At 44.5% G+C, this 16,360-nt stretch overlaps 1 protein-coding gene across 2 annotated transcripts in view; it reads left to right on the top strand.

Moving 5' to 3' along the window:
- LOC122551842 (ATP-binding cassette sub-family B member 6-like) overlaps positions 1-16,360 on the top strand; it is a 264,001-nt gene that overhangs the window by 240,377 nt on the left and 7,264 nt on the right. For both annotated transcript variants that reach the window (XM_043694361.2, XM_043694362.2), the window contains exon 19: positions 14,079-14,147. In XM_043694361.2, coding sequence (XP_043550296.2) covers positions 14,079-14,147 — 69 coding nt within the window. The remainder of the gene's footprint in view (positions 1-14,078; positions 14,148-16,360) is intronic.

Below are 16,360 nucleotides of genomic sequence, written 5' to 3'. Positions count from 1 at the left end.
GGAAGAAGAAACTCTACAAGAGCATCCTGAAGGCCTCCCTAAACCAATGCAACATCTCCACTGACACATGCAAATCACCTGTCCTAAAACACACACACATTTTAGAAGAAGCCTCCACGAAGTTGCCCAGCCCAGGAACTGAAGTGAGTCTTCTTCGGCGCTGAGGGACTGCTATAAATAATTGCTATAGTACATACATGTGGATGCCAATTGTTTTGCATCACCATAAGAAATATCAGCGCAGTACTGTTGCTTCAAAAATCATTCGCTGAACAACCTCTGTTTGCATTTTTGTTGTGTGAGGGCATTGCATTTTCCATGCTTCTCAGGAAACTCTTTTCTACCGTAGTGGAATTTGCTCCCCCTGGGAGAATCTGCTAATTAGCTAAAGGCGTTAATTTCCTCAGCTGGAAATTATTCAAATGGGAGGAAAATTGAATCTTTACTTTTGGGAGAGTTCAACAGTAAGTGCATTAACTTGCTGACTGTTCCAGAGGAAGGGAACCAAGGAATCCAAGAGGAAATCAGATTCTATGAGCAGCCACTGAGAAAAGAAAGAAAGAAAAGCCAAAGCGAGTGATTGGCAAAAATATCCTGCATTCCAAAAACAACTCTGCCCTTCACCCCCACCAAAAACAAAAAGCATAGTCAAATGACTGGGTCACTGTTGTATTGGCTTTGTCAAAGGTACATTCCGGAGCTTGGTCATATAGTGCTCTCTGCTCACAGTTAGCAACATTGTGCATCACAGAGCTGTAGATTACAGTGCTGCATTTCATATTCTAAAAGTGCATGAATCTTGCATACTAAGTTATTGACAACAATCAAATCTTTCAGAAAACCAAAAGCTCCATCCAAGAACCTTTGGACTCAGATTTTTCAACAGCCATTTAATAAAATAGACTCAAGCCCAGATTTTCACAAAAAAAAGACAGAACTGTCCGAAATCTTGTGTCTCTGCCCCACTTACCATTTTCACAGAGTGGGAGAGGTGACGGGACTCATTTCGGATAAACACAAATATACAGGTGTTTGTGGAAACAATTATCCATTTGAATCATCAGCTGTCTCCACAGAAATGGGATTGTGGTAACCTTGGAGTGTAGTGTGTGCACATTAGACCTGGTAAAACAGGCCTGACATTGTGATTCATTTGGATAGCCCCAGTACAGAATTAGAGAGGAGTCTTGACCCAGGATACTCTTGGGGGAGGTAACCCTCTTTGGAATTCTGAGGTTGCATCTGGAGTACTGCATATAGTTTTGGTCCCCTGACTTGGTTGAATTTATTGTCACATGTACTGAGGCACAGTGAAAAGCTTGATGGAAGATGTACAAGTCATTATAGATCCTGAACTGGAATTATGAACAAATTGCAAGGTTGGCAGTAATAAGAGATTGTGCCCCAACTAACATGTTTGATGCAGGCTTTATTTGGTTGAAGGAGTGTAAATGTAATAAGTAGGTTTTCAATGAATGAGTGTTTTCTTCAAAACAGTGAAGTATGTAATAGGCATTTAGACCTTTGCTTTATAGAAGCTTATCTCAAGTCTGCATGGATCCTGGGGTCTATACAAAGAGAGAGAAAGAAAATTTACAGCCCAAGAACAGGCCCTTCGGCCCTCCAAACCTGAGCCGATCCAAATCCACTGTCTAAACCTTTCTACCAATTCCTAAGCATCTGTATCCCTCTGCTCCCCACCTACTCATGTATCTGTCCAGATGCACCTTAAATGAATCTACCGTGCCTGCCTCTACTACCTCTGCTGGCAACGCATTCCAGGCACCTACCACCCTCTGTAAAGTACATACCGCGTGTATCCCTCTTAAACCTTTCATCTCACCTTGAACGCGTGACCTCTCATTATTGAATCCCTCACCCTGGGAAAAAGCTTATCTCTTTCCACCCTGTCTATACCCTTCATGATTTTATAGACCTCAGTCAGGTCCCCCCTTAATCTCCTTCTTTCTAATGAAAACAACCCTAACCTACTCAACCTCTTTTCATAGCTAGCACCTTCCATACCAGGCAACATCCTCGTAAACCTTCTCTACACCTTCTCCAAAGCGTCCACATCCTTTTGGTAATGTGGCAACCAGAACTGTACATAATATTCTAAACGCGGCTGAACCAATGTCTTCTACAATTTTAACATGACCTGCCAGGTCTTATACTCAATGCCCCATCCAATGAAGGCAAGCATACTATATACCTTCTTGACCACTCTATCCACCTGTGCAGCCACCTTCAGGGTACAATGGACCTGAACTCCCAGATCTCTCTGCTCATCAACTTTTCCCAAGGCTCTTCCATTTACAGTACAGTTCGCTCTAGAATTAGACTTCCCAAATGCATCACCTCACATTTGCCTGGATTGCACTGCATCTACCACTTCTCCGCCCAACTCTCCAGTCTATCTATATTCTCCTGTATTCTTTGATAGTCCCCTATGCTTTCTGCTGCTCCACCAATCTTCGTGTCATCTGCAAACTTGCTGATCATACCAACAGTGCCCTCTTCCAGATCATTTATGTATATCACAAACAACAGTGACCCCAACACTGACCCCTATGGAACACCACTGGTCACCTTTCTCCATTTCGAGAAACTCCCTTCAACTCTGTCTCCTGTTGCTCAACCAGTTCTTTATCCACCTAGCTAGAACACCCTGTACACAATGTGACTTCACTTTCTCCATTCGTTTACATGGGGAGCCTTATCATACGCCTTACTAAAGACTATATGTATGACAGCCCTTCCTTCATCTATCAACTTAGTGACTAGGTGAGTTAGCATAGTTAATGGAAGGGCATGAATTGGCACTAAGTTGGCATGCAAACATGGACCAGGAGTAGGCCATCCAGCCCCTCAAGTCTACAATCAGATGACTGATCTGATTGTAACCTGAAATCCATATACCTGCCTGTCCCTGATAACCTTTCAACCCTTGCTTAACAATAATCTGTCTGCCTCTGGCTTAAAAATATTCAAGTGTCCTACCTCCATTATCTTTTCAGGGAGATTGTTCCAAAGACTCACATCCCTGAGTGAAATCGTTCTGCTAATCCCTTTTAAATGGGCAATCCTGATTTTTAAACAATGACTATAGTTCTCAGTTCTCCCGTTAGAGACAACACCCTCTCCACCTTATCAAAACCCTTCAAAATTGTATATATTTCAGTCTAGTTGCTGTTAGTCTTATAAACTCCAGTAGATACAAACCTAGCGAGTCCAACTTTCCTCATAAGACAACCTGCCCATTCCAGGTATTAGTCTACTCAAACAATTCTTGCATGTTAGCCAAACATGTTTTTCCCTTTCACAAAACCTTGTTGACTCTGCGTGAATACCTTGAAACTATCCAAGTGCATTTTTGATAATAACGTCTGACATTTTCCCAGGGAAGCCTGCTATCCCTGGAACTTTGGGGCCAACATAGCGATTTTGCTGAGGTATCCCAATTCAGTCTACTCTCATTCGCTCCGATTCTTCAGACCTTAAAATATATCGTGCGTGAAAACAATTTTTTTTTATTTGCAAATCACTAGATTAAATTTTTAGTATCTCTTGTCCTCCAGTTTTTATTCATATCCTACAGGATTCTCCACTTAGGATGCCTTTCAACAACATTACGTTTCTAATATCACCCCAATGAAATTAAGTATCCCAAGACACTTCATAGGAGGACTGTGAAGGGGGGGGGGGCGGGGGTATTCAACATACATGGGCTAGTAGTGTAAGAGAGAACCTGGCATGCAGCGGGAGTGAGAGGTACAAGTAGTCACCACCATCGTGACCTTGACAGAGGGAGTATGCATCAGTCTCGGGGTGCTCAGGGAAGTAACGATGGGAGTTGCAGTTTATTTCTTCTGTTCCTTTGTTTAGTCCTGTGTGGGCTTGCAGATTAGCGGGGTATGTCTGTTAGGGCAGTTGCATGTTCCTCCTGCAGAATGTGGCAGGTGAGAGACACGACACATGTCTCGACCAATCACATCTGCGAGAAGGGCACCCAACTCCAGCTCCTCAAAAACCGAGTTAGGGAACTGGAGCTGGAGTTGGATGAACCGCGGATCGTTCGGGAAGCTGAGAGGATGTACAGGGAGGTGGTCACTCCTCAGGTGCAGGATAAGGACAGCTGGGTTACTGTCGTGGAGGAAAGGGAACTGACACAAGGGATGCCCTGTGGCTGTTTCGAGTGTATCATTTTGGATACTGCTGGTGGGGATGGCCTACCGGGAGAAGCCATAGTTGTCAGGTCTCTGGCACTGAGCCTGGCACTGTGGCTCAGGAGGGAAGGGGGAGAATAAAAAAGCGCTAGTGGTAGGGGACTCAATAGATAGACAGATTGACAGGAGATTTTGTGGTCAGGAACGGGACTCCCGGAAGGTATGTTACCTCTCCGGTGCCAGGGTCCGGGATGTCACCGATCGGGTTTACAGGATTCTGAAGGGGGGTGGTGAGCAGCCAGAAATCGTGGTACATATTGGCACCAATGATATAGCCAGGAAAGGGATTGAGGATCTGAAGAGTGACTACAGAGAGCTCGGTTGGAAGCTGAAGAGCAGGACAAGTAGAGTAGTGATCTCAGGTTTGCTACCGGTGCCACGAGATAGTGAGATGAGGAACAGGCAGCGAGTGCAGCTTAACACGTGGCTGCGAGGCTGGTGAAGGAGGGAGGATTTCGGATACTTAGACCGTTGGGATGCCTTCTGGGGAAGGTGGGACCTGTACATGAAGGACAGGCTGCACCTGAACAGGAGGGGCACAAATGTCCTGGGTGAGAGATTTGCTCGTGTGGTTCGGGAGGGTTTAAACTAGTTTGGCAGGGGGTGGGAACAAGAGCTCCATATCTGAGAGGGCGGTAGTTGTAGATGGGGCAGTGACAGGATGTAGTGAATTTATCGGGAAGGTTTTTCATGTGATGAAACAAATGGATTGGTTAAACTGTGTCTGCTTTAACGCAGGAAGTGTCAGAAATAAGAGCGATGAACTTAGAGCATAGATTAATACTTGGGGCTACAATGTTGAGGCCATAACGGAGACGTGGGTTTCACAGGGGCAGGAATGGTTGCTAGATGATCCAGGGTTTAGAGCATTTATAAAGAACAGGGAGGGTGGAAAAAGAGGCTGGGGTGTAGCATTGCTAATCAGAGAGTGCATCACAGCTACAGAAATGAAGGTTGTTGAGGAAGGTTTGTCGATTGAGTCAGTATGGTGGAAGTTAGGAACAGTAAGGGAGCAGCCACCTCATTGGGAGTTTTCTACAGACCACCTAATAGCAGTAGGGAGATCTAAGAACTCATAGGCGGGCAGACTTTGGAAAAATACACATGTAGCAGGGTTGTTGTTGTGGGTGACTTCAACTTTCCCAATATTGACTGGAACCTCTTTTGTGCAGATGGTTTGGATGGAGCTGTTTTGTCAGGTGTGTTCAGGAGGGTTTCCTTACTCAGTATGTAGACAGGCCAAAGAGGGGAGAGGCTATTTTGGATTTGGTGCTCGGCAACGAGCCAGGACAAGTGTCAGATCTCGCAGTGGGAGAACACTTTGGTGACAGTGATCACAACTGCCTCACGTTTACCATAGTCTTGGAGAGGGAAAGGAGCCGTTACCTAGAGGAGACATTTAATTGGGGAAAAGAAAATTATGATGCTATCGGACAGGAGTTGAGACGTAAAGACTAGGAGCAATTGTTCCACAGAAAGGGCACAGTAGACATGTGGAGATTGTTTAAGGGGCAATTGTTGCGATTGATGAACGAATTTGTTCCTCTGAGACAGGCAAAAAAGGGATGAAATTAAGAACTTTTGGATGACGAGAATAGAGGAGTTTCTCGTCAAAAGGAAGAAGGCAGCTTACGTAAGGTGGAGGAAGGAAGGGTCTAGCACAGCTTTAGAGGATTACAGGCTTACTAGAAAGGAGCTCCGAAATGGACTGAGGAGAGTCAGGAGGGGGCACGCAAAAGGCTTGGCAGGAAGGATTAGGGAGAACCCAAAGGCATTTTACTCATACGTGAGGAATAAGAGAATGATCAGGGAGAAGGTAGGGCCGGTCAGGGATAGCGGAGGGAACTTTGAGTGGAGTCTGAGCAGGTAGGGAAAGCCCTTAATGAGTTTTTTGCTTCGATTTTCACTAAGGAATGGGATCTTGTTGTGAATGAGAACTTTGAGGAGATGGGATACAGTCTTGACCAGATTAAGATTGATGAAGTTGATGTGCTAGAAATTTTGGCTAAGTTTGATAAGACCCCACGGCCAGACCAGATCTATCATAGGCTGCTCCAGGAAGCGAGAAAGGAGGTTGATAAGCCGCTGACAAAGATCTTTGCCTCCTCACTCTCCACGGGAGTCAAACCGGAGGATTGGAAGGAGGCCAATATTGTTCCTCTTTTCAATAGGGAAATCCCTGGCAATTACAGACCAGTCAGTCTTATGTCTGTGGTCAGCAAGGTTTTGGAAAGAATTCTGATGGATAGGCTTTATAACTATTTGGAAAAGCAGAGGATGATTAAAGGCAGACAGCATGGCTTTGTGAGAGGCAGGTCATGCCTCACAAATCTTATTGCATTCTTTGAGGAGGTGACAAGACAGGTCGACGAAGGTCGAGCAGTGGATGTGGACTTCAGCAAGGCATTTGATAGGGTTCCCCGCGGTAGGCTCATTCATAAAGTCAGGAGGCATGGGATGCAGGGTGATTTGGCTGTCTGGATTCAGAATTGGCTGGCTGACAGAAGGCAGAGAGTGATTGTAGATGGAAACTATTCTGTCTGGAGGTCAGTGGTGAGTGGTGTCCCGCAGGGCTCTGTTTTTGGGCCTCTGCTCTTTGTAGTTTTTATAAATGACATGGATGAGGAGGTTGAGGGGTAGGTTAGTAAATTTGCCGATGACACAAAGGTTGAAGGTGCCTTTGATAGTATCGAGGGCTAATGCAGGCTGCAGCGCAACATCGACAGGATGCAGAGCTGGGCTGAGAGATGGCAGATGGATAAATGCAAAGTGATGCATTTTGGAAGGTCGAACTTGAATGCTGAACATAGGATTAAAGACAGGATTCTTGGCAATGTGGAGGAACAGCAGGATCTTGGTGTTCAAAGTTGCCACTCAAGTGGATCAGGTTGTTAAGAAAGCATGTGGTGTTTTGGCTTTCATTAACAGGGGGATGAGTTTAAGAACCGCGAGGTTTTGCTGCAGCTCTACAAAAGTCTGGTGAGACCACACTTGGAATATTGTGTCCAGTTCGGGTCACCTTACTATAGGAAAGATACAGAGGCTTTGGAGAGGGTGCAAAGAAGGTTTACCAGGACGTTGCCTGGACTGAAGGGCTTGTCTTACAAAGAGAAGTTGACTAAGCTCAGACTTTTCTCTCTGGAGAGAAGGAGGAAGAGAGGTGATCTGATCGAGGTATACAAGATAATGAGAAGCATGGATAGAGTCGATAGCCAGAGACTTTTCCTCTGTTCAGGATTGACAGGCACGAGGGGTCATAGTTTTAAGATGCTAAGAGGAAGGTATAGAGGAGATGTCAGAGGTAGGTTCTTTACGCAGAGAGTTGTGAATGCATGGAATGCATTGCCAGCGGTGATGGTGGAAGCAGAGTAATTAGGGACACTTCAGTAACTGCTGGACATGCACATGGACAGCAGTGAATTGAGGGGTGCGTAGATTAAGTTATTTTATTTTAGATTAGGAATAATCCTCAGAACTCATCATGGGCCAAAGGACCTATTCTGTGCTTTACTTCTCTATGTTCTATAACCCCAAGTGTTGGGGAGCCATTTGCAATGTGCTGCCCAGAGATTTCCAGCTAAAAATAAATACGGTCTTTACACAGTGATTAGGCCGCAGCTGAAATTTTTCACTTAACTCTGGGCTCTGCATTTTAAAAAAGATGCTCAGACTTTAGAAAGGGTAAACAGGCAATGTACTTGAATGATCCCAGAGATGAAGGCTATAAATTTCTCAGGGATGCATGATGGACTCATTGGTTAGCAATGCTGCCTCACAGCACCGGGGACCCAGGTTTGATTCCACCCTCAGGTGACTGTCTATGTGGAGTTTGCACATTCTCCCCGTGTCTGTGTGGGTTTCCTCTGGATGCTCTGGTTTCCTCCCACATTCCAGAGATGTGCAGGTTAGGTGGATTGGCCATGCAAAATTGCCCATAGTGACCAGGGATGTGCAGGCTATGGATTAGCCATAGGAAATGAAGGGTATACTTGGAAGGGAGGTGGTTTATGGAGGGGATGCTATTCGGAGGATTAGTGTGAACTCGATGGGCCGAATGGCCTGCATCCCTACTGTAGGGATTCTATGATTCTCTTCAAGGGACTGGAAAAGATGTACATGTTGGGTTGAAGAACCTTCTGTTATGTCAAACATTCTGGTATATTTCTGTGTTGCTCTTAGTATAGCAGAGATTTTTGAAAGATTGATAGAACTGTTCAAAATCATGAAGGGTTTTAGAGTACATAGGAACTGCTTCAATGGGCAGAAAGGTTAATGGACAGCAGGTGCAGATTAAAGGTATTCGGCAAGAACCAGAACTGACGAGCAGAAAACTTTCTGTCACACGGGGACTGAGTTACTTTGACCTGGAACGCACTGTCTGATTTCAACATAGACTGAGACATAGAACAGTACAGAACAACACAGGCCCTTCAGCCCATGATGTTGTACGAAGTTAATCTAAGATCAACCGAACCTACACACCCTTCAATTTACTACCATCCATGTGTTGTCCAGCAATTGCTTAAATGCCACATACCCACCACTCTCTGTGTAAAGAACCTACCTCTAACATCATCCTGCTTCCAATCACCTTAACATTATGACCCCTCGTGACAGCCATTTCTGCCCTGGGGAAAAGTCTCTGGCTATCTACTCTATCTATGCCTCTCAGTACCTTGTACACCTCGATCAAGTCACCTCTCTTCCTTCTTCTCTCCAGTGTGAAATGCCTGAGCTCATTTAACCTCTCTTCATAAGACAAGCCCTCCAATCCAGGTAGCACTCTGGTAAATCTCCTCTGCATCCTCTCTAAAGCATCTATCTCCTTCTTATAATGAGGTCACCAGAATTGGACACAATATTCCAAGTGTGGTCTAACCAGGGTTTTAGAGAGCTGCAGCAAAACCTCGTGGCTCTTCAATCAATCCACCTGTTAATGAAAACCAAAATACCATATCAACTTGGGTGGCAACTTTGAGGGATCTATGTATGTGGACCTCAAGATCCTGCTGCTTCTCCACACTGCCGGGAATCCTGTCTTTGTCCCTGTGTTCAGCATTCAAATTTGACCTTTCAAAATGAATCACTTTGCATTTGTCCAGGTTGAACTCCATCTGCTACTTATCAGCCCCGCTCTGCATCCTGTCAATGTCTTGTTGTAGCCTGCAACAGCCCCTGACACTACCTACAACACCACCGACCTTTGTGTCATTGGCAAACTTGCTAACCCACCCTTCCACCTCTTCATCCAAGTCATTTATAAAAACTACAAAGAGCAGAGGCACAAGAACAGATCCCTGCAGGACACCACTGGTCACCAACCTCCAGGCGGAATACTTTCCATCCACCTCCACTTGCTGTGTTAACTTTCACAGAGATTTTGGTAAATACTTGGGAGTGAAACCATTTTCAGCTCTGTAGAGAAAGGGCAGGGTAAGGGGGTAAGTGGTAAGTAGGTCTTTCAAAGAACTGGGGCCGCTTGACCGCTTTCTGAACTGCAGTTTTCAATGAATTCCTAATGTCGGATAAATTGAGTACACCCAGCAGTGGACCTTGCCACAGATCATAGTGATAGCCCTGCAGTGTTTTTCCAAGCTACATTCCCATTGAGAGATTTTTCAGTGGGAGCTTGACACTGCAAGTACCTTCACATCCCATTGGCCCCTGCTTCTCCAAAAGCAAATTAAGTTATGTTTTGAATCCTCTTCATGCTATTTTCTTTAAATGTTTTGCATTGTTTGTAAAATCATGAGGGGCATGGATCAGGTAAATAGATAAGGTCTTTTCCCTGGGGTTGGGAGTCCAGAACTAGAGGGCATAGGTTTAGGGTGAGAGGAGAAAAATTTTAAAGGGACCTAAGGGGCAATTTTTTCACACAGAGGTTGGTGTATATATGAAAGGAGCTGCCAGAGGAAGTGGTGGAGGCTTACAGCATTTAAAAGGCATCTGGATGGGTATATAAATAGGAAGGGTTTAGGGAGATATGGGCCAAGTGCTGGCAAATGGGACTAGGTTAATTTAGGATGTCTGGTTGGTATGGATACGTTGGACTAAAGGGTTTGTTTCCATGTTATACATCTCTATGACTCTATGCCTGTAGTCCTTTTATGTGAAATAGTTCCAAATTGTATATTTCCAATTTTTAGGTTATACTGTCTAGAAATTGACCAGTTTATCTTCATGAGCAATTTTCTTGGATCAGGTTTACCCTTATCGGTCTTTCAGGATGCTTTCTAATTATTTATCTACAAGGACTTCGGCTCACTAACCTCCTTTTTCCTGGCTTGTCCAGGTGACCCTGCCTTGGGATTGATAGAGCATAGAACATAGGAAAGTACAGCACAGAACAGGCCCTTTGGCCCACGATGTTGTGCCAAGATTTAATCCTAATGTAAAATATAGTAACTTAACCTGCACACCCCTCAACTCATTGCTATCATTGTGCATGTCCAGCAATTGCTTAAATGTCCCCAATGACTCTGCTTCCACCACCACAGCTGGCAACGCATTCCATGTATTCACAACTCTCTGCGTAAAGAACCTGCCTCTGACATCTCCTTTATACTTTCCTCCTAATATCTTCAAACTATGACTTCTCATAACAGTCAATCCTGCCCTGGGGAAAAGTCTCTGGCTATTGACCCTATCTATTCCTCTCATTATCTTGTATACCTCGATCAGGTCTCCTCTCTTCCTCCTTCTCTCCAGAGAGAAAAGTCTGAGCTTATTCAACCTTTCTTCATAAGGCAAGCCCTCCAGTCCAGGCAGCATTCTGATAAACCTTCTTTGCACCCTCTCCAAAGCCTCTATCTTTCCTATAGTAGGGCAACCAGAACTGGACACCATATTCCAAGTGTGGTCTCACCAGGGACTTGTAGAGCTACAGCAAACCTCGTGGCTCTTAAACTCGATCTCCCTGTTAATGAATGCCAAAACACCATATGCTTTCTTAACAACCCTATCCACTTGGCTGGCAACTTTGAGGGATCTATGTACTTGCACACCCAGATCCTTCTGTCCCTCCACACTGCCAAGAATCCTGTCTTTAATCCTATATTCAGCATTCGAGTTCGACCTTCCAAAATGCATCAGTTTGCATTTATTCAGGTTGAACTCCATCTGCCATTTCTCAGCCCAGCTCTGCATCCTGTCTATGTCGCGCTGCAGCCTGCAGTAGCCCTCTATACTATCAACGACACCTTCAACCTTTGTGTCATCTGCAAATTTACTAACCCACCCCTCAACCTCCTCATCCAAGTCATTTATAAAAACTACAAAGAGCAGAGGCCCAAGAACAAAGCCCTGCGGGACCCCATTCAACCCTGTCCTCCAGGCAGAATACTTTACATCTACAACCACTCTCTGCCTTCCATCAGCCAGCCAGTTCTGAATCCAGATAGCCAAATCTCCCTGTATCCCATACTTCCTGACTTTATGAATGAGCCTACCATGGGGAACCTTATCACATGCCTTGCTGAAGTCCATATATACCACTTCCACTGCTCGACCGTTGTCGACCTGTCTTGACACCTCCTCAAAGAACTCAATAAAATTTGTGAGGCATGATGTTATGTTAATTTTCTGTTAATCCTCAGGCACTACTCTTCCATCCTCACTGAGTTATTGGAAAGGAGAAATTATGATGGGATCTATTTCAGTAGTCCATCTGAGCACCCACTCTGGCCTTTCTTTCACTCCCTCCCTCTATGTTAGATTTCTGTGCCTCCCCTCTTTCTAACCGTTTGTCTTCCTTGCTGGTAATACATAAGAACATATGAACTCAGAGCAGGAGTAGGCCGTCTGGCCCTTCGAGCCTGCTCTGCCATTCAATTAGATCATGGCTGATCTATTCATAGCCTCAGCTCTGATTACCCACACTCTCACACTTTTAATTCCTTTACTGTTCAAAAAATCACTTATCTTTGCTTTAAAAACATTTACTGAGGAAACCTCAACCACTTCACTGGGCAGGGAATTCCATAGATTCACAACCCTCTGGGTGAAGAAGTTCCTTCTCAATTCAGTCCTAAATCTGCTCACCCTAATTTTGAGGCCATGCCCTCCTGTCCTAGTTTCACCCACCAGTGGAAATATCCTCTCTGCTTCTATCTTATCAATTCCCTTCATAATATGTTTCTATAAGATCCCCCTCATTCTTTTAAATTCCAACAAATATAATCCCTGTCTACTCAGTCTCTCCTCACAAGCCAACCCCCTCAACTCTGGAATCAATCTGGTGAACCTCCTCTGCACCCCCTCCAGTGCCAGTCCATCCTTTCTCAAGTAAGGAGACCAAAACTGCACACAGTCCTCCAGGTGTGGCCTCACAGCACCTTGTACAGTTGCAACATAACTCCCCTGCTTTTAAACTCAATCACTTTAGCACTGAAGGACAAAATTCCATTTGCCTTCTTAATTACCTGTTGTACCTGCGGACCAACCCTCTGTGATTCATGCACAAGGACACCCAGGTCTCTCTGCACAGCAGCGTGCTGCTTTTTTTTACCATTCAAGCAATAGTCCTTTTTACTGTTATTCCTACCAAAATGGATGACTTCACATTTATTAACACTGTACTCCAACTGCCAGACCTTTTACCCACTCACTCAATGTATCTATGTTCCTCTGCAAAGTTTCACAGTCCTCTGCATACATTGCTCTACCACTCATCTTAGTGACATCTGCAAACTTTGACACTCCCCCGCAATATAGCCCACCTTCACCTCTCTGAAAGGGTGGTATATTGCAACAGCAAAATACTATTGATACTGAAATTGATATTGTACTGAAGAGTAATTGAGCTGAAATGGTAACCCGATTTCTCCCCAAAGTCGTTTCCTGCCTTAGCAAATATTGACAGCTTTTTCTGATTTTAATTCATTTACAATATTTGCTACCGTTTGGTCACTTGATGCTTTATCACTTGTGGCATGTTTCAATTGCCCCACTATTTACTTTATCACTTTTTGCTATAAATATGCTTTCAGAAATTCTTAGTTCAGTATTGCCTGCTATCATAATTTTATATCTCTTTTGCTTTCATGACCATTTTCTTGACTTCCTTTGCTGAATCCTCAATTGATTGTGCCACTATAACTTTATTTTTTCTGACTCTTATTTTCCCGATTCTTTACTTTGTTGATTTTTTCACCCTCTTACCACCCCCCCAGTTCTGTTAAGACATGATAGACCACTGTAACCTCATTCAAACATCTGTTCTGCATCTCTGATCATGTATACCAAAAGGCTTTCCTGCTGTGGAGAATTTCTGCGCTGCGCTGTTATGTTCTATGTTCTACAGTAGTGTGGGATAGATGGGCTTCAGATTGGTTTCACAGGTCGGCACAACATCGAGGGCCGAAGGGCCTGTATTGCACAGTTATGTTCTATGTTAATTCCCGTCTACACTGTCGTTTGAAGATGTTGGAGAGCAATTGAGAACATCAGCCCTATTTGATTTTTCTTTCTATGTCCCAGTCACTTAGCCCATTTCTAGTGTTGTTCCTATTGCCCTGCTGGAATTCAAAATAGATAAAAGCTTGTGATTTGTGTGACTTAGTGTTAAGTTAAATAATGTTTGTTTACTCTAGTTTTGCTGCCAGGAATTTGATTGCTTGGGAATGCAAGATAATCTCAGCGTTTTCCTGATTGTTTTAACCTGAGTGAATATTATTTAACAGTCACCTGAAAGGATTTGAGAATTATTACTGAAAATGAGTTATGTGCATAACTAACCAAACATGGGCTGGTATACAGGGAGGGGAGGAAAGAGGTGAGTGGGACTTCCTTAAGTTATGCCCTGTCTCTGGTGCAAGGAAAATATTTGAGAATTTTCTTTATTCTTCCCTTCAGGTTGTCAACAGTGATTAATGCAGATCAGATCCTGGTGCTTCAAAATGGACATATCGTGGAAAGAGGAAGGTAAGAACCCCATTTACTAGGGACCCCTTTCTCTATTAAACATCACTCACCCACAGAGGGCAATGGTTTTTCACCATTCTGCTTTTAAACTATAATTCACTACAATTTCCCCTGGTGATTAAGACAAAGATCATACGCAAAGGGATCTCCATGTTAGTCCCCAATCTGTGTTATGAGCTGATTCCACTTCAGTAGACATGTGAGTGGTTCAGTTGGCTATGTCATTCAGGAGTTAACCATGTTTCTTGCTTCTAAGGCTAGCTAGTGGCCACCACCATGAGAAACACTTTGGGTTAGTACACAATTGTGGTTCACTGTGATGCTGTGAAGTAGCAAATAACATTTGTGCCACACATGTCAGGCAGTTCTTCAACAAGAGAGATTCTTGGGCGGCACGGTGGCACAGTGGTTAGCACTGCTGCCTCACAGCACCAGAGACCCGGGTTCAATTCCCGCCTCAGGCGACTGACTGTGTGGAGTTTGCACGTTCTCCCCGTGTCTGCGTGGGTTTCCTCCGGGTGCTCCGGTTTCCTCCCACAATCCAAAAATGTGCAGGGTCAGGTGAATTGGCCATGCTAAATTGCCCGTAGTGTTAGGTAAGGGGTAAATGTAGGGGTATGGGTGGGTTTCGCTTCGGCGGGTCGGTGTGGACTTGTTGGGCCGAAGGGCCTGTTTCCACACTGTAATCTAATCTAAAATGTAATCTAATCTAATTCTAACTGTCGTCCTTTGCCATTCAATGGCATTACTCTCACTATCAACATCCTGGGAAGTAATATTGATCAGAAACTAAACTAGATTGGCCATATAAATACAATGGTTACAAGAGCAGCTCAGAGGCTAAGAATACTGCAGCAAATAACTAACCTCCTGACTCTCCAAAGCTTGGCACAATTCAGGAGAGTAATGGACTGCTTGATATCACGTAGAACAGTACATCCTGTAAGACTGGCACCACATCCATAAACATTCATTCCATCCTTCACCGACGCTCAGTAGCAGTGGCCTGGACCGATTACAAGATGCACTGCAGAAATTCATCAAGACTCCTCAGACAGTACCTTCCAAATCCATGACCGCTTCCATCCAGAAGGACAAGAGCAGCAGATATGTATGCTAGAGCCACCACCTGCAAGTTCCCCTCCAATCCACTCACCATCTGACTTAGAAATATATCGCCGTTCCTTCAGTGTCTCTGGGTCAAAATCCTGAAATGCCCTCCCCAAAGACATTGTGTCTCTACCTACAGCACATGGACTGCAGCTCACCCCCACCTTCTCAAGGGACAACTAGGGATGGGCAATAAGTGTTGATCCAACCATTGATGTTCACATCCCTTGAATGAATAAAATTAAAGGGGATTATGTAATTACTTGGAAAGTAAAAAATTCCATGACCAGGAAGAAAGACCAGGGGGAGTGAAACCCTTTGGACAGCTCCTTCAAAGAACTTGCACAGTTGCACTTGCCATAATGACCTGCATTTTATGCCATTGCCCTTGTCAGACTGCAGATGCTGGCTGAATGCATCCAGCCCAATCAAAATGTGGTTTCAGAACTAAAAGATCTACAATGATATGCTTTCTGTGGTCTGGCAGATCTCACCAAGTCATTTAACTACATGAGCATACACGTCTTTTGAAGCTGCTAGAGAGAATTGGCTGCCAGTGAAACTTCCATGACAATGTGATGGGTAAGGTCAGCTATGATAGGAGAACATCTAATCTGAGATCCAAAGTGGGGTCAGACAGGGTTGTATTCTGGTATTGACAGTCTTTGGCATATTCTTCTTTTTATATGTCTTGATGTGATCGACAAACGATATCCACATACCAGAAAAGCTGACCAACCTTGCTTGTTTGCGATCCAAGATTTTTTCAGAATTAGAATCTTTATATATGGAAACAGGCCCTTCAGCCCAACAAGTCCACACCGACCCTCCGAAGAGTATCCCACCCAGACCACGTCCCCTACATTTACCCCTGACTCATGCAACTAACCTATGCATCCCTGAACACTATCGACAATTTAGCATGGTCATTTCACCTAACCTGCTCAGCTTTGGATTGTGGAAGGAAACCAGAGCATCCAGGGGAAACCTACAGAGACACAGGAAGAATGTGCAAACTCCACACAGACGGTCGCCCAAGGCTGGAATTGAGCCCGGGTCCCTGGTGCTGTGAGGCAGCAGTGCTAACCACTGAGCCACCGTGC

The sequence above is a fragment of the Chiloscyllium plagiosum genome, unplaced genomic scaffold (assembly GCF_037043375.1).
Source record: "Chiloscyllium plagiosum isolate Xiang-an unplaced genomic scaffold, Cpla_swu_hap1 HiC_scaffold_7, whole genome shotgun sequence".
Lineage (NCBI taxonomy): Eukaryota > Metazoa > Chordata > Chondrichthyes > Orectolobiformes > Hemiscylliidae > Chiloscyllium > Chiloscyllium plagiosum.
Note: the sequence above shows the minus strand (reverse complement) of the source record. Positions and strands in the feature narration are given on the sequence as shown.